Source organism: Solenopsis invicta, chromosome 5 (genome assembly GCF_016802725.1).
Source record: "Solenopsis invicta isolate M01_SB chromosome 5, UNIL_Sinv_3.0, whole genome shotgun sequence".
Lineage (NCBI taxonomy): Eukaryota > Metazoa > Arthropoda > Insecta > Hymenoptera > Formicidae > Solenopsis > Solenopsis invicta.
Window position 1 is genome coordinate 3,801,690 of NC_052668.1, and position 19,964 is coordinate 3,821,653.

Sequence of the window (19,964 nt, forward strand, 5' to 3'; positions counted from 1 at the left end):
TGATGGCAATTTAAAAACACAATATGTTGCACGTCAGTTGTTCACAAATTGCTGAAAATCGTTGTCATCAGATTGCCGACAAGTTTCTTGCATTGTCTGCAATCTGAGGGCAACCTAACAGCAACACTTGTTTCCTACCCATTGTGTAGATTTTAAGGATTCCTGACGTGTTGCGCGCCAGTTGCCAGCAAGTTGCTGAAAACTGAGTTTAAAGTCTATTGCCAATAGATTGTTGGAAACTTGCCATTATTAGATATATTTTGAAAATTGTTACTGACAAAAACATACTGAAAAGAGGATACCCCCTTCTGTTGCTTTGCTGACAACTTATGAGCGATATTTGTGGCAAGTTGCCGACAATTTGCAATCATTTGGCTATCTGGGTTATACCATTTATAAACATTTTTTTTGCTCAAAGTTGACTCACCGTACGCCACTATCAACATTTCAAGAGTTTTTGAACACTTAATACCATTTTTTACACAAAAATTAATACCAACTCTCTGCTCCATTATTTTCAACAGCAAAAAATCGCCGAGCACGCAAACACGAGTCTAACCTTTATGCCTCTCACATAAAAACAACACATGCTATATAGTCAAAACTGTGAACATATGATCGTGACGAGTGTACCAACACACAAAAAAAATTTTGAAATTAGAATGTACAGAGCGCGCGAAATTCAAAAAGTCACCTTACTTTTTGATCACACTTCGTATTTAGGTAGAACACAAAAGTTATAATGATTTAAAAATCACCGATAAAAAATGACTCAAAAATTATTTAAAAATGAAAAAGAATCATACACTATATTATAAACGAAATCATTCTTTATAGTTTCCAAAATACTTATATTGTTTTAATATATCGTTAAAACAATGTAAACAATAGAAAATACAATTATAAATAAAAATTAAAATATGTGACTTTATTTGTGATCGATGGATGAGATATTGGCATATAATGAGAGATAAAATTGATTTAACAAGTGAGTACTGGCGCCGTCGCTAACCGGCCACGCCGCGGCGATCTTCTCGAGAGTCGAGTGCGGCGACAGGCGTTATACATAGGCGCTACCGCAGTCAACTCCCCAACTCGTACTTCAGTGAGGCTTTGTAGGAGCTGTATGTTATAACCTCGAGACGAATACTTACTCTCTTTGTTTTCAAACATGACGTGTGTGTGGAACACTGTTCCACGTAAAATTTTATATTTTTACATGCAACTAACAATATGTATTGTTATTTAGTCTTTTACATAAATTAAATATTTAATTCAAATTTAATTTTTTTAAATCCTTTTTAATAAAAAGAAATAAGAAATATTTTTTTTTGTAAACTAAACATTTATTACGTTTACGTTAATGTATTCTATTTTAATAAATCTATTTGGGTTCCGTCCGATCTCATTTTTTCAATCGGTCTTCATACTGTATTTTCGGTGCAGAAATCCTGATCGATTCGGATTACTTTTTTTTTAATCGGTTTTAGTCGCACATTATTATGATTCCATGTTCTACCTGGCTATTAGACTTGTCTATAGGGCCTGTCTATTAGACGGGAGAATTCCGATAGCGCACATCCCGATAGCCCACCAACCAATCATCTTGACTTATCTAACGCAACCTACGGAAAATCTTTAGGTTGGGTTAGATCTGCCATTGTGAGTGGTTTGTGTGCTATCGGGATGTGCGCTATCGGAACCCGCCGCTATTAGACATCTTGTAGACACGTCTATTAGACCTGTATATTAGAGGTTTAAAAGATAACACTTTTACGTCTATTTTGATCCGTCTATAGACTTACCTTAGACGGTCGAATAAACATCTAACAGACGTTTATCCGATCTCGCGTTTCTGCCTGGGGCGAAGTACCATCCGCTTAGCGTAGGTGGTGGGTGACACACCTAATAGGCTGTGATCAGGTCACTAGACCTGGTAACTCTCCAAAAGACCGAGGCCGTCTGGTTCGTCGGGTCTCGAGTGGAGAAACTGCCTCGTTGGGTTCAGTTGACAATCAAGGGGGTGTTAAGATTGGGACCCAAATGAAATGGGCCTCATTCTCGATGGGAAGCATTCATTTGGACACAGTACAATTGGACACAAGCCACTCACAGCGCTTGAACAGAAGAAAATTACTAGGCACCAGTCACTGTGATTGGCTGTGTCCAAATGGATGCTTCCCATTCTCGATAACCGGTGGAACTTCGAGCCGTACTTTTGGTAGCTGGTTCCCCGATTGCGGGCGTCGACTTCCAGCTTGAGGAGGCTGATGCCCAATCTAGGAGGATCTTGTGGGAAGAGGCTCGCCGCCTCTACCTGTCTAATCCATGGTGATGTATTGAGCCTCCGGTGACACCCGGAGATGGTGGCCAGTCGTCGCATTCAAACTCTCCTCAGGGAGTACAGAGAGGACTGGCCATCCTGGCCGCACAGGAGTATCTTCTATGTGGCGGCGACCGTCGTGGCCGGGTCATTGCTCTGGAATCTCGTGGCAGTCATATACGTAGAGACCAAGAGAAAATTGCCCGCCGCAGGAATCCCGCGGGACACGCAAGGATGAAGAGGTGTGACGGCTCCATATCCGACAAAATCAAAGTATGGAGGAAGCGCTTGTTTTCGGCGAGTACGCGGAAGGCGTACACATCGTCGGGGCTATTGGTCCTGTTCTCGGGGAATGGACGGAAAAGCAGCAATTTGGTCCCCTCACATTTAAGCTGGTGCAGATGCTCACTGGGCACGGGTGCTTTGGTGAGTATTTGCACAGAAGGGAGCCCACCAGCGAGTATCACCATTGTGGCGACTCGAGGTACTCGGCGGTTCACACTCTCCTGGAGTCAGGTTTAGCAGGGTGCTCGCTGAGTCCTGACGAATGACCTAAGACTTAACGAGAACGAGACATTGTCTCTGAAGAGTCCAAAGTAACAAAATAAGATACGACGTAAATCGAGCAGATTGGAATTTTCTCTCTTCAGGGAGAAAATAGAAAATCTCTCGATAACAAAATTAGAAACCATAAATCTAGACACAAGCGGAGAAACAGAAAGAATGGCAGAAACGCTCCAAGAAATAATACTAGAAACATGCGAGGCATCTATGCTAAAGAAATACAAATCCAAAAAATCAAACCCGTGGTGGGAAAAAGAATTAACTATTCTAAAGAAAAAGACAAACAAACTAAGAAGACAGGTACAACAAATCAAAAAGTCAAAAGAGATAAATAAACAAAACGAAACAATAAAACGCGAATACAAACATATACAAAAGATATACAATAAAAAGATAAAAAAAGCAAAAGTAGTAAGCTGGCGCAAATTTGTCACAGACAATGGAAACAAGGAACCACGGAGATACATTTATCACCAACAAAATAACAAACTAAAAATTGAAAAAGTCCTGAACACACTCAGACGTGACAGCGAGCATACGATAACAATAAAAGAAACAGCTATGCATCTACTAAATGTGCATATCCCGGACGACCGGAAAAACGAAGATACAAATGAGCAAAAAGATATAAGAAACAGCTCACAAACAGCACCGGACACGGAAGACGATCCGGACTTTACAATAAAAGAAATGATTTCAGTAATTAGAACATTCAAAAACAAAAAGGCACCAGGACCAGACCTCGTCGAAGTCATGGTAGCCAAAGAAACATGCAAGACAATACCTAAACAAATGATAAGACTGTACAATGGATGTCTAAGATGGGGCCTCTTCCCTACAATATGGAAAAAAGGGTCTATAAAAGCCCTAAGGGAGAAGACAAAAACCCAAAAGATCCAAAATCATACAGACTATTATGCCTTCTCCCAATATTTGGAAAAATCCTTGAAAAATTAGTAAGGATAAGGCTGGAAGCCGAACCAGCGGCACCGGCAAACATGTCGACAAGGCAATATGGCTTCACAACCGGCAGATCAACAGAGGATGCGATAGTAAAAATAAGAGAACTAGTAGAAACCTCTGAAAAGAAATATACAATAGCAATCCTCTTTGACATCTCAGGAGCCTTCGACAATGTGTGGTGGCCGCTGGTCCTAATAGGCCTTAAGAAAAGAAACTGCCCTAAAAATATATACAAAGTGATGCAAGACTATTTCCACAATCGGTAAGTAGAAATCACATATGGAGAAATTACAATCAGCAAAAAAGCAACTAGAGGCTGCCTGCAAGGCTCGGTGCTAGGCCCAACATGCTGGAATATAATGTTTGATGATTTACTAAGACTGTTAGAAGAATCAAACAAACAATTTGTCGCATATGCAGACGACTTAGCTGTCATTATAAATGGCAACTCCCGAAACGAACTAGAAAAAGAAGGACAGAAAATAATAAACCTAATCCTAGAATGGTGCGCATCGGCTAAGCTCCAAATCTCAGAACGTAAAGCTGAAACAATCGTGCTTAAAGGCCAAGAGATAAGGACGGCCCAAACAGCTCAAAGACGCCCAGATAGGAAAAGAAAAACAAGAAAGAAAGTATCATATCTTGAAAACAAACCGCCTAAACTCAAAATAGGCAACACAAAAATCAAATTCAAAAACACGGTGAGATATCTAGGTGTACACTTTGACAAAGGCATGAAGGTAAAGTCCCATTGCCGAATTCTACAAAACAAAGTTGCAACATTATTTAAACAACTAAAAACGCTATCAAGAACCCAATGGGGTATAAAGGGAAAAACGCTGTCTACGATATATAAAGGCGTATTTGCACCCACGGTCGCTTACGCAGCTGCGGGATGGGCAGACTTATGTACAGAAAAAGGCATCAGGACTCTGAAAACATTACAGCGCCAAGTCCTTATATCATCAACTAGCGCCTATCACACAACGTCTTGGGAAGCACTCTGCGTAACCGCAGGAGTAACTCCCGTAGACCTCCTTCTTGCAGAAAGAAGAGCGCTCTATCATAGCAGAAAAGGTAAAAACATAGAAATACTAAACAGCATAATACAGTGTGATGAAGAGGCAGAAGACCGCATAAAACAAAAAATTGTAGAGGAATGGCAAACAAGATGGACGAAATCCATCAAAGGACGTACAACCTATGCATACTTCCACAACATCAGAGAAAGACTTGATGCCCAATGGATTCAGCTGAACCACTGGTGCACACAAATAATAACAGGACACGGTAACTTCTACAAGAAGCTTGCCTCTTTCAGACTAAAAAATAAAAGCCATTGCAAGTGCGGGGCTAAAGATACAACAGAACACTTTCTACTAACATGCCCAATAAACAAAGCCCAAAGAGTTGCGATCCGTGAGATAATCCCAACAGAAAAATGGGAATAGCCCGAAGCGGCACACCTACTTGTGAACAACCAAGAGGCTTTCCAACTGCTTGACGAATTCAGCAGAGAAACACTCTGGCTCAAAAGCTGTGAGGAAAAAGAAACAATATAAGAAAAACATATAGACAAACCACAAACACCACACCAAAATTTCCCATCACACCAAACTCTACCATTTAGCAAACCTACCAAAAATCCCTACTCTCCCACCTAAACAGGGTCAGAGCGAGCGTTCAGGCGGAACGCTAACGAGCAGGCCTCCCCGTGGTTCCCCGTGGGCGCTGCGCGTGTCCAAAAGTGCAACGCACAATAGTACGCGTGCAGCGGCTAAACTGCTCGTTCCCGCTTACATCGCCAAGCGGGCGCAGCTGGATTTTTCTATTGCCCTTCTCGGGGTAGCGCTGTATTTCGCTGATAGTAGATGCGGTGATGTGTGTGCGTGTACCCGCATGGGTGAGGAAGCATGGGAAGCTGTTTTCGTAACGGCGACCTGGACAATAAATCTTGTCTCTGAAGAGTGTAATTTGGGCCATGCTCTCCGGAAACGAGAAATAGATCGCAGCAATCTCCTTCTGCGAAGAAGTCATCTCGCGGAAGAAAGACGCCAAAAAGAAAAGAGAGGCGGCAGTAGGCCCTCCTATGAGAAAGAAAAGGAGAGAAAAAAGAGCTCAAGTGTATGCCCGGGCTCCGTAATTCAACGACCTTGGCGGGGTGGAGCTATGAGCTCTTTCAGCCGTGGTGGGTGGGCTGCGGGTGACGTCCGCCATTGCACGCAGCTCACGAGAAGGGGAGACCGTTTCGTGGTGGTTTCGCAACGGCTTCCGGAGTTTAGAATAGAGTCCTCCCCGCCCCCCCTCAGGCGGTGATAAAAACAGGGGACCGGCCAAAACTCGGGGGCGTCCGTTGGTTGAAAATGATTGCAATCCCGGGACGCCCCACCCTCCTCGTTCGAATAGGACTACCAAAGGATTTTAGCCGGTAAGAGTTCGACATAATCTGTTTTTCTTTCCCGAGAGGCGAAGGGGGGGGGGGTATCCATGAAAATTTTACTATGTTAAAAAAAAACTGCAACAAGTGGTGACTAATCAGGAATCAGGCGCATGCTGGAGCCTGCCACAGTCCAACGTACGCCTAATAAACAGTACAATTTTAATCTCTTTCCTCCCATCATAGAAGCAACAAACTACTAGCTTTCCTACAGTCAGCGTAATTCTCCTACATTTGTAAATTTAAAACTACTAGAGTTAATAGGATTCCTACTGACTTGGCAACACTACATCTTACCCACGGGGATACCCTGTCTTACCTTATTCGTAGAGCAAGATGGGAAGAATACCTCTTTTCTTATTTTTCCCTAATACAGTTTAGAATTCTCTAAAGATTTTTTTTAATGGTAGTTATAATAAAAGATAAATGTCCAAGAAGTACTTATACAAGTTAAGATAGATTCGTTAATTATAAAAACCTAGCTTTTATTTATTATTAAACCTTAACAACTACACTGTCTACTCTACTCTCCCCTGCTGGGTGCCGCCTATGCTTTTTCGCGAATAAATATATTGTTAGATTCTGAATTGCTACTGCTCTCAAAAGTCTCTTTCTAGCACAAATTCAGTACTAATTATTGAAAGAGAAAGAGAGTAATACTGAGATGGTATTTGAATTTAATTGTAACCGACAGATACTTTCTCACAAATTGTGTCAATATTAATGTCAGGTAATAAATGTTAATTTTCCGAACGTCTTTATTTTTGTACTCCGACACAACTTTTCCCGACCGATAATATCCTTCAATGTTCCGATTGCACGGATCCTTCTTGACCGCATGCTCAAGACGATGGACTCGGCTCATTGTCAGACCGGTACTTTCACATGTGGCGCTGTAAAGGGACTAGTCAAGGTTTGAAATTACTACTTTGTTTTAGAACAAGTAACTATGACTTTATTCAGGATAGTTCGACGTTACAATTGATTTGACTAACTAATGTTACGACTAGAATTACGACTATAAACGACTATAAACAATTCTGCTTGACTCTCACATAGAGACATCAAACCTGTACGCCGGCTCGACAGAGAGTGTCTCCTTTGTCTCCGCACTGGAAACAAATACTTAAGAAGCAGGCTCGTGTGCTCCGAAAAGCTCGTAGATCGAAGTACTTCCGGCTCCGAGAACCGATGCGCGCAACGCTCTTTGCCGCGTCGCGACTCACTTGACTGTACGCTGGCGCCGTCGCTCGGCTGTCGCGTATGATTCTTAAATTATCTTCTTTAGCGAAATCAGAGAAAGGTTATGGGTCGATGGAACAATCGCTTCCTAAACTACAATTAGTTTTTATTATTAAAACTGAAAAATTATCAAAAATGTAACTGTTCCCTTTCTATACTTACTGATTTAATGATAATTATTAGATTTATACACTATATAAGTTTTCGCTATTTCATATGATATTAATATTGACAGATTGAATTATTTCCTAAACTATTTATTGAATATACATCACTGAATATACATGCAATAATTATATATTTTTTATATAACGTTCTTACAATAAAATATTTTATATAAAATTTATCTCTTTACAATTCGTTAATTTTATCAGATAATTCTCTAAGCAAAGAAAAAAACTCTAACATTGACTAATATGCCATTTTTATAAGCAGACGAATTTAATTCAATCATATTATTAATACAATTACTAGCCTAACGATTCAATCAGGATTTTTCTATTTTAATCATACAAATTTGGCAAATATGTTTTATAATACAATCTTATTAATTTTAAATTCAACTACAAATAATTACAAGTTTTGGATTGTATGCATTTGAGTAAAATAAGCATAGAGATATATCTAATGTTGAAAATATTTCTTGTACAACCTAATATTTATTTATTGATTATAAAGAAGTTATAGGAATGTTTACAGGTAAATTCTTCTGCATATCTTAATTTTAAGTATTTGCTCGTATGAAGTTTGAGGTTTTGTAATATAAGCCAGGAAAAACTACGTTTCGCGCTTTTATGCCAATTATGAAGATAAGTATAAAAATGAAACCGCGCAAGTATATTTATTTCATACGGATAGCCTACTCTACTGGAACACAACCTTTCTTGGTGAATAGTCTCAGTCAGCTACATCTACGATTTTATATTTATTTCTTTAAATTACTTCTTGACTGTTAAACTAAAACTCTTATCTTAGGCGAAATAAGCCTTTTCGCATCCATATAAAAAACTGGATCTTTTATTTGATACAAGAAAATCAGCTGACACGCTTCGATACGCTAACACTGATCAAAAAATTAAAAATATTCCTTTTATCACTTGCTTACCTTAAAATCACCACATTAAGCTCAATATAATAACGGCGTAGAATATGTAACTATTGCAATTACTGTTACTAATAAAAAATGATTCTACAATGAAAAATACAGCAAATATAGATGTACGAGAATGTAAAGATATACATAAATCCGCATTAGCTCTAATTTCAACTTGCAAAGTTTGTGTACATCGTGCGATTATCTTTTAATTATGTGTTGATAACATCTATCTTAGAAATAAGAATTTTCAAACATTTTGTCGAAAATCGTTCGTAATTCGTGCCCAGATACATGCGTAATCCAAGAAGGGAATCCGTTAAATTTTCTTTCTGGACTAGCTTGTTGTCTCGTCTAAAAAATATTTTCCAATAAAATACATGATATCTTTATCTTTTAAATATTAATTTCTAGAATATATCGTTAGAAGTATTACCAAGACAGCACGCAATATTTATGACAGATTGACAAAGTATATATAATAATTATCAAAAAACATGGTAAACTCTCGCGCCAAATATTTGAATATTTAATAAATATTAACGGAAATATTTCATAAACATTTTTGTAATCTTGTGTAGAACAGATCATACATAAAAATTTATCATCGGTAACACATAAAGATATTTATAAAACTAGTATAAAACATCATAATAAATATTAATTTTTTACTTATGCCATAAATGTTATATAAAATATAACAATATTATATAAAATAGTCTATATTTTAATAACATTTGACATAAAGATTTTATGGTTTCTTCTCTTCGTGTATATAAAATATCTATAAAATATTTATAAAGTATATAATATTATATATATATATATATATATATATATAGGGGAGACCGAGGCAAATCGTTAGATAGAGTAATTCAATAATTGGAAATATCTTTTTATGAGTACATATTAAAAATTTACTTTAAACACTGTAAACACATCCTAATATAACGATGTTGTTAACAAAGTTTTGTTGGCAACGGCGTCATATTGAAGTCGTAGTAGTGAAAAATGTGTTTTACGACAGTTTGAACTAATTTCTGATAGTCAGCATTTCTATGAAATTTAAGTAAGATAATAAGGTTTTTTTGAAAACTTTAAATGTATCGTGTCCAGTTAAATGTATTTGAAATATTTCGTGTTTACTTTTAGCTGTGTCATGTCTATTTTTGTCGATCATACGCAATAATGCACAGTTGATGTTGGAGCTATTCGTAATACCGAGCACCGGAGCGATTCGTTAATACTGATTGCAGTGCCCATGGGTAACCCTAACTTTACGTTGACTGCGTTACAAACATCTACGCTACGCCTTAAGCATTAAGGTAAACTGAAGTTCTTCATTGATTTAGTTCAAACTTGATAATATTGTGTATTTTAGTAGATAGAACATAAATATGAATATAAAATCATCGCTCTCAAGCAGGTAAAAAGTTATAAAGCAATAAAAATTGACACATGTGAGGTTAGAAAATCTGTCACACCGATAGCATAAAAAGACATGCAAACGTGTCTGTTTGCATTTGTTTTTTGTATACCTATATCCTTTTTTAAATAAAAGAAAGTCTTAATAACAGTTTTTTTTTTTACAGTCTTTCAACTTAAAACAAATTTCGGGATATTCCCGGACTAGTTACAAATTACCCCGGGCTTGGGGCTATTCGTAATTCTTGGCATTGGTCGATATTTTTATATGTACTTCAAAGCAAGTACACTTCCATGTTCTATCTATACCGGCATTGCAAAGGGGAAAGTTCAATCTTTCAAACCTTCCATGTTCTTTTTATTAAATAAATATAGGAATCAGGAGACACAAAAGAAAAAAAGGTCTAACGAATAGCCCCGATCTCCCCGATATATACATAAAACTAGTAATAAATATCTATATCATAAATATTGTGTGCTATCTAATGTATGTATTATATTATAGCATTGTTAATTCTTTGAGGACCGAAAATTGTTAAAGGAATCAGTTACGAAGAAGCTAATGTTATTGGAATTTTTGGGGTCGTTAAATTCTAACTTGACCTCCAAATTAAAAAATTTAAAATAACGGATCGAATGTGATGGATGTAAAAAAAAAATAACTGACTGTGAATATCGTCTTTTATTTCAGAAATTATGCTATCATATTTCATGAAAATTGACCTGTAGATGCTTTGACGAGGATGTAGTTGATTTTGAAGTAAAAACTGAGACACTTAAAATGACAAACCCAGTATGGCGGAAAAGGAGTTACTGTCACAATTTCATGAAATTTGAATTAAGATGTTTGTAACAGTATTGGATATATATCTTAGATGCAAAATTCAAAATGACAGATTCAATATAACAGATATATAAAAAGATATATAAATGCCAAATGTTACTTGATTTTCATAAAACTCATATTTCATAACTTTCAATCTTGTGCTATTTGCGTTCCCATCCGTTGAAAATACATTTTAAATTTGCTATTTTAAATTTCAAGATTAAAAAGAACAAAATTCAAGATAATAAAGGACCACGCACAATTTATATGAAAAAAACGTGTTCGGTCAATTTACTTAAATTTTTTTATATATTGTAGTACTTGCATTCCTAATGAAAAACTTCAATTTTTAAAACATTTCTATGTCTAGTTTCAGAATTAAAAATATTTGAAGGTCTCTTTCATGACATCGGTTCGTATACCTACACCTACACTAGTTTGAGCTTGTATGCTTGCTCATACGAGGTGTGATCAAAAAGTAAGGTGACTTTTCATTTTTATAAAAAAATATTCATTTATTCATCTAAAATTATGTTATCCCCTTCAAAATAATCCTCCTCTGATACAATGCATTTGTGCCAGCGCTTTTTCCAGTCGACAAAACATTTCTGAAATGCACTTTTGGGTATTGCCTTGAGCTCTTCCAGCGATGCAGCCTTAATCTCCTCAATCGTCGCAAATCTTCGTCCTTTCATAGGCTTTTTCAATTTTGGGAAGAGGAAAAAGTCGCAGGGAGCCAAGTCTGGTGAATACGGTGGCTGAGACATGATGATAGTATTGTTTTTGGCCAAAAAAGTATTCACTAGTAACGACGTGTGCGCAGGTGCAGAATCCATGAATTTTCTTTCCGCACTTCCGGACGTTCTTATTGATTCACGCAAACGCCGCATAACCTCAAGGTAATACTCCTTGTTTACCGTACGACCTTGTGGTAGGAATTCTTGATGCACGCCATGGTAATCAAAGAAAACCTTCACATTCGAACGAACTTGGCGTGCCTTTTACGGTCTTGGCTCTCCTGGGCTCTTCCACTGGGATGATTAGGCTTTGGTTTCGACGTCATAACCATGTACCCATGTTTCGTCACCAGTTATAACCCTTTTGAGCAGATCAGGATCATCATTGACGTCGTTCAACATGTCTTGGGCGATGTTCATGCAACGCTGCTTCTCATCAAAATTAAGCAGTTTTGGAACGAATTTCGCTGACACACGTGTCATACCCAAAACATCCATTAAAATTGATTGGCATGAGCCAAACGATATGTTAAGATCTTCAGCTATTTCTCTAATCGTGATTCGACGATTTTTCAACACAATTTCTTTCACTTCCTGAACATTTTCGTCGGTTTTTGACGTGCTGGGGCTTCCAGAGCGAGGTTCATCGTTAACATTTTCTCGGCCCTCTTGGAATAACTTATACCATTTATAAACATTTTTTTTTGCTCAAAGTTGACTCACCGTACGCCACTGTCAACATTTCAAGAGTTTTTGAACACTTAATACCATTTTTTACACAAAAATTAATACAAACTCTCGGCTCCATTATTTTCAACAGCAAAAAATCGCCGAGCACGCAAACACGAGTCTAATCTTTATGCCTCTCACATAAAAACAACACATGCTATAGTCAAAACTGTGAACATATGATCGTGACGAGTGTACCAACACAAAAAAAAAATTTTGAAATTAGAGTGTACAGAGCGCGCGAAATTCAAAAAGTCACCTTACTTTTTGATCACACCTCGTATGTATATTGATACATATAAATGTTTGTAGATGACTGCGTGTGCGTGCACACGCAGGCGTGTGTGTGCGCGCGCACGCAAAATGTGTTCAGCAGAGATAAAGACACCATGGTTTCTCACTCCCGTAGTATTTAATACCTTAAACCCTCTCTGCGTGTGCATATTGTGTGTGCGTGCGTGCGTGCATATGTGTGTGCGCGCGCGCGCGAGTGCGTATGGGTGGAAATAACAAATTGTGGGATCCTTATCTCTACTGAACATATACACGCATATGCCGCGCACGCACACATACGCACACGCGACCACACGCACACGCGCGCACATGTACACGTTCATCAAGAGAATTACGTAATACAAAAGGTGATTACACTTGTTAAAAAAAATACCGAATACTATCAATGCATTCCCGATAAAGTATTACAATATTTGGTATGAACTCTCGTACTATATACGAGTCAAAGAAATAAATAAAAAACAATATGTGCAAAATGATGAAAGAAAGAAAAAAAAATAAAGAAAGTTATTTCCAGCTTTGCAAAAAGAGTAACATAAATTGTAAATAAATTATAATCTGTATCTTTAACAGGTGTAATCACGTTTTATATTACGTTATGGCACGCATTGATTTATGTAAGATATTTAGGGGAAGGTCGGGTAGTATCGGACACCTAAGCTTTTTCACAAATTTTTTTTTTTAAAGTAGCTAAATTTGAACATATTCTATATCATACAAAACTTCATTCTTATACCAAAACATCTCTTGAAACTCATTTTCCTAAAATAAAAATATCAATTGTTTTTTATTCTTTTTAGGCATTGCATTTTTATCCTGCTTGTTTGTGGAGGGTTGTATCGGACATGATATAATGTATGAGAAAAGAATCATTTTTGGTGTGATAAACAACTTTATTATTATTATAATTATATTATTATTATACATTATATGTTATTATATATGTATATTATTATTATTATATACACAATAAAAACTAAAATGTTCCAGAAAGTCCATTCTAAATTTTTTTGTTAAAATAATTCAAAAATTAAGATAAAATAACTTAAAATGAGAGTTATTTTAACTTAACTTTCGAGTTATTTTAACATAAAATTTAGAATGGACTTTCTGGTACATTTTATTTTTTACTGTGTAACATAAGTCAATAAATGAAAATAAATACTTCTTAACGTAACAAGTCAATAAAATAAACAATTTTAAAAAATTCAATATTTTAATATTTTTAACATTTTTTTTCTAATAGTCATTTCTTAATTTTAATTTTTTCTATGACTTTATTCATTCTTTTATCGTATCATTTATGACGTAATTTGCCCATATTACTGTGTAATACAAAAAACGTTGTAAGAATTTAAGTTTTATCAACCGTAAAGATTGTTCGATACAACCTGCAACTCATCTGTCCAATACAACCCGAACAGCACGCAATGAAAAATTGGCTGTTATTTGCGTATTAGTAAGCCTAACGAGATTTATAGCATACAACTTAAAGGATAATAAACGTTGTTTCTAACAATAAACTAAAAACCTACTTATGCTTACTTTCAGACAAGCTCAGAAATTATCTTTGTTCACTGAAACACTCAGAAATTATCTTTGTTCACTGAAAACAGCTGTATATGGTACAATACAAAGTTTATTGTAACTTGTCAAAACTACGGCCGTTTGTTCTAATATGGCGTCAGCCGTACCCCCCTTCGTCAGTCAATAAGCCGATTGTTTCACAAGTATTGTCTTCAGGGGCAATAGCTTGAAACAATTTTTGTCCGATACTACCCGCTGTCCGGTACTACCCGACCTTCCCCTATAATTTATTTCGACTGTTGCATGAAAATATATATGAGTTTCTTTTATATAAATAAAAGTCATTTATTATTTTTATTTGTATATCGCAGTTGCCGTTGAGTAAAAGTGACCAAAAATTATCAATCACAGTTAATATTGAATCGGTCACAAAGAAGAGATTGCTCTTATAAATCATAATAACACATTACAATAAAAAAGATTATTTAAAAACTTTTGTCCGCGATGATAGAAATCAGTCAAAGTCTCAGATCTAAAAGTATGTAGTCAATCAACGTTTAGCTTTTACAGAAAAGTAGATTAATTACGGCGAGCTGATTAATTACAGTTCTCAGTCCGAGAAGTCGGACCGAGTTATAAAATCGTGGACATAGATCTTAACATTTTCATTTCAAAATTATCGCTATCTTCTCTACGTTTTTATGTCAAGTCAAATATACATTTTATTGTAATTATACGATAAGTACAATCGTATGATCATTCACGTATACGATAAAAAGAGACCGATAAAATACAAAACGACGTGCGTGCAACAAAGAAAATCATATTCAGTTGTAACAACTGTACAGAGTTAAACAAGGTTGGTACGACAAAGTTTTCGCCAAAAGTAAGCGAGAGGGTAAAGAATTAGACAGAAACGCTCGAGTTTTGCGCACACCATGCTTACTCCCACCACGGTCTTTATCTCTGCTAAACACATTTTGCGCGCGCGCACACACGCAGTCATCCACGACATTCATACGTACCGATATACATATATGAGCAAATATACAAGTTTAAACTAATGTAGATATATGAGCCGATGTCATGAAAGAGGCCTTCAAATATTTTTAATTCCGAAACTAAACATAGAAATGTTCTATAGATTGAGGTTTTTCATTAGAAATGCAAGTACTATAACCAGGGATTCTGCCCAATAAAATTTTGGTCCGGTTACGATTACGGTCAGAGATTATACCCAATTTTTTATTTCGGTCTTGTTACTGTTAATGGTGACCGTAATCGTTTGGATTTCAATCTTTTTCGGCTACGATTACGGTTACAACTGTACAATTATCTATTATAAATGTTAATAACGTATAAAAACGATAATGTATAAAAATAATACAAGCATATATATCATATTATACAAAATTCCTATTTATTGTAAACAATACTTGTTTAATATTAAAATGTTTAAAAATCATTGGAGGTTCCAAGACTTTCAAGATCTCTTTTTGTTTTTATTTTACTTCAACATTCTCAGGAACTTGCAGCGTTAATGGTCGTTTTTTTTTTTACTCGTATTAATGGTAGTTTTCCTTTCTAAAATAACATATTAAACTTAAAAAAGATGCCATGTATCTTTTTTTCTTATTCTTATCTCGTAGAGAGAGAGAGAAAAAAAGAAATCTACACAGCACAGGCTTTTTCTCTTTTTATACCTAATCTTCAGTATGATCTTTAACAGCATTTTAAAAAAATCTGACCAAAAATCTGACCAAAAATCTAACCGAAAAAACAAAAAAAATATTTTCGGTCCGGTTACGGTTACGATTACGATCCATTAGTCTGCACAATATTTCGATTTCAGTGTGACTAAAATAACGGTTATGGTCCGGTTATCGGTTTCAGTTTCAGTCCGGTCCGGATCCCTGACTATACATATAAAAAATTCAAGCAAAGCACCCGAACACGTTTTCTTCATATAAATCGTGCGTGATCCTTTCATGAATATTTTGAGTGATATTTGATTTTGAATGATATTTATTTTTGTATCTTTTTATGTCCACCAAATTAGATTCACCATTTTGACTTTCATATTCTCAATCTCAAATTCAATAACAATACCACTATAATCACTTTAGTCAACTTTCCAGATATATCAGATAGTATCAGATAATTATTTATTATTTTATATTGGCGATTTTAGGTTCATCTTTTCCAATTTGGTATTTTTAACTTTACGATCAAAAAGAACACCACCAAAAACCCTTATAAATTTAATGTATACTGAATAATAATTTTTACTTTTTAATGTCGATCATATTCAGCTTACAATTTAAATTTCGAATTTTTATCATCAGAATCGTAAAAAACCACTTTTTAAAAATCCTCATACATTAAGTTTCATGAAAATTAAGCTAGTTTCCAAATATGTAACAAAAGAGCAACTATAGTTACTCCCGGTCCACAAACAATTATAACGTCATTATCATAAAAATATTTGTATGCTATTACAACAAAGAGATTAAGAGGACAGTTTTTGAATTTTAAAAAATCAATTACTTCTTTTACATTTTTCTAATAGTGAAGTAAGTGAAGATTAATAATAAGAGATTTGCAAAAATTGTTATTTACATATGAAGTATTTGCAAAATTTTAAACATATTGTTTTTAAATAATATTTTTCAAGATTGTTGATAATTATTTATATTGAATAATAAAAAGCTTAGGAAAACGCTATTGTGATTAAACACATAATATAATAATAGGCGCTCAGATTAACGAGCCAAATTAAATAAATAATTTAATTTAAGATTTTGATTTTTACAATAATATAGTAAACAATTATGTAGGAACGTTTCGGCTCAACTTACAAGGAAACACAGGAAAGTGCCCGCCTCAGATTAAAACGAGTTTTTAATATGTTGTAGTACAGATAAAAATAAGGGACACATATTTTTTTATACGTGCCCATACGCACTTTAAGAGGGTGAAACACCCCTTTGAAAAAAATCGATTTTTTTTCTTTCGAAGCGTATGCTGTCGAAACTATAAGAGATAGAAAAAAATGTTTTAAATAAAAATTGAATGGCTTGAAGAGTAATTTATAACAGCGGAAAAAAAATTTTTTTTTTTTTAATTCTTTTTAATACTTTCCCTCACCACTTACCTATTTTTTTTCAAAATTTTTATTTTTTTTATAAGCAAAATAAAGCTTATTTTATTACGAATTCAACAGTATATGATAAAGTTACGATACAACATTCCCATTTTCCAAAAATAATTAAAAACCTCTCTATACGCACGGTACGCGCACCCGTCCGCGTTCGTGCGCTACGGAAGTGACTCCCTCCGATTTCGACGTGCCTTTAATATGTTGTACAGACTAAAATAAGGGACACGTATTTTTTACACGTGTCCTAATACACTTTTAAGGGTGAAACACTCCTTTGAAGAAAATCGGGTTTTTTCTTTCGAAGCGTGTATCGTCGAAACTATAAGAGATAAAGAAAAATGTTCTCAATGAAAGTTGAATGCATGTTTTTCTCGCATAAGATGACAAAAACATTTCGACGACAGTCTGTGTCTAACATGAAAACGCAGACATTGAGAAAAACATTTACTACAAAATAAAACGACACTACACTAAAGAATAACAACAATTACGGTGTTGTAAGACATTAATTTCTTGTTTAAAAAATAATATGTAATTAATATAAATTAAACATTTATTTACTGGTCTACATGATTCGACTAGAATAGTTGTTTTCTTCAACATTTTACAGATAAGAAGACTTGGATTACAAAAAATTATTACTCACACATTCCATATCTTCACTATCTAACGCCAGCTCATCAACTAACAACAAGAGAACTAACATAAAACTAATTAAAAAATTAATTAGAAATTTCATCTTTTATACTGCATTTATACAATTCAATTAAAGTGTTTATTAAATTCCATTAGTGTAGAAATATGCATAACCACGCTACTGGTGCGTGCACTTAGGGTCATTTCCTATCTTGAAATAGAATGTTTACGTCTCGGCAGTATTGACATGTATAGATTCAAGAGTTACGTATGTAAGGAAATGACCCTAAGTGCACGCGCCAGTAGCATGGTTATGCATATTTTTACACTAATGGAATTTAATAAACACTTTAATTAAATTGTATAAATGCAGTATAAAAGATGAAATTCCTAACTAATTTTTTAATTAGTTTTATGTTAGTTCTCTTGTTGTTAGTTGATGAGCTGGCGTTAGATAGTAAAGATATGGAATGTGTGAGTAATAATTTTTGTTATCCAAGTCTCCTTATCTGTAAAATGTTGAAGAAAACAACTATTCTAGTCGAATCATGTAGACCAGTAAATAAATATTTAACTTATATTAACTACATATGATTTTCTAAACAAGAAATTAATGTCTTACAACACCGTAATTATTGTTATTCTTTAGTGTAGTGTCGTTTTATTTTGTAGTAAATGCTTTTCTCAATGTCTGCGTTTTCATATTAGACACAGACTGTCCTTGAAATGTTTTTGTCATCTTATGCGAGAAAAACATGCATTCAACTTTCATTGAGAACATTTTTCTTTATCTCTTATAGTTTCGACGATACACGCTTCAAAAGAAAAAACCCGATTTTCTTCAAAGGGGTGTTTCACCCTTAAAAGTGTATTAGGACACGTGTAAAAAATACGTGTCCCTTATTTTAATCTGTACAACATATTAAAGGCACGTCGAAATCGGAGGGAGTCACTTCCGTAGCGCACGAACGCGCGGACGGGTGCGCGTACCGTGCGTATAAAGAGGTTTTTAATTATTTTTGGAAAATGGGAATGTTGTATCGTAACTTTATCATATACCGTTGAATTCGTAATAAAATAAGCTTTATTTTGCTTATAAAAAAAAAAATAAAAAAAAATAGGTAAGTGGTGGGGGAAAGGATTAAAAAGAATTTTAAAAAAAAATTTTTTTTTCCGCTGTTATAAATTACTCTTCAAGCCATTCAACTTTCATTGACCAACATTTTTTTCTATCTCTTATAGTTTCGACGGCATACGCTTCGAAAGAAAAAAACCGATTTTCTTCAAAGGGGTGTTTCATCCTCTTAAAGTGCGTATGGGCACGTATAAAAAAATACGTGTCCCTTATTTTTATCTGTACTACAACATATTAAAAACTCGTTTTAATCTGAGGCGGACACTTCCCTGTGTTTCCTTGTTAGCCTTTATCAGTCTATAAGATTTATTTCAAATTAAAATACAATTAAAATGTTCAATGTTTTTACAAAAAATTTTTTCCTTTCTTTTACATACCTAAAAATAACAAATTTTCCCTAAACTATCTGAAATTGTCCCCATGTGTCGCATATCGTCTGTGATTTTTTTGATGGCAAACGGGCAACTTCGTGCATCGGATGTAAATTTGCGTGTGTACGTGTGTGTGCAAGTGTTGTTAATCCGTCCCTTCTTTTGGTGGAATGAAGAGATAACCATAATCCAAGCAGCACAATTTTTCTTACATGATGAACTTCATGAAATCACTCGCGGCTTTATATGTAAGTTTGTTTAACAAGCGTAGTATTAGCCACATTGTTATCTGTATATAACAATGGAGTTATTGTTTTATATGAATTATACAAATTTTTGCCGTGGATAAATTAAAAAGTTTACTTGAAAAGATATTCGGACAATAATTATATGAACGTTCGCCATCGTCAACGATCTTATTGCCGAGACAGACGGAGCACAAATGAGGCAAAACCGTTGAGAAAAAGTCAGTAATGTATATGTGTGTTGTCTTTGAACGAGT

General features: G+C 35.0%; 1 protein-coding gene across 1 annotated transcript in view; it reads right to left on the minus strand.

Annotated features, from left to right (window-relative positions):
- Positions 1 to 7,219: 7,219 nt before the first annotated feature.
- LOC105195922 (guanylate kinase) overlaps positions 7,220 to 19,964 on the minus strand; it is a 28,035-nt gene continuing 15,290 nt past the window's right edge. The window contains exon 7 of the mRNA XM_039449104.1: positions 7,220 to 8,976. Coding sequence (XP_039305038.1) covers positions 8,960 to 8,976 — 17 coding nt within the window. The 3' untranslated portion in view covers positions 7,220 to 8,959. The remainder of the gene's footprint in view (positions 8,977 to 19,964) is intronic.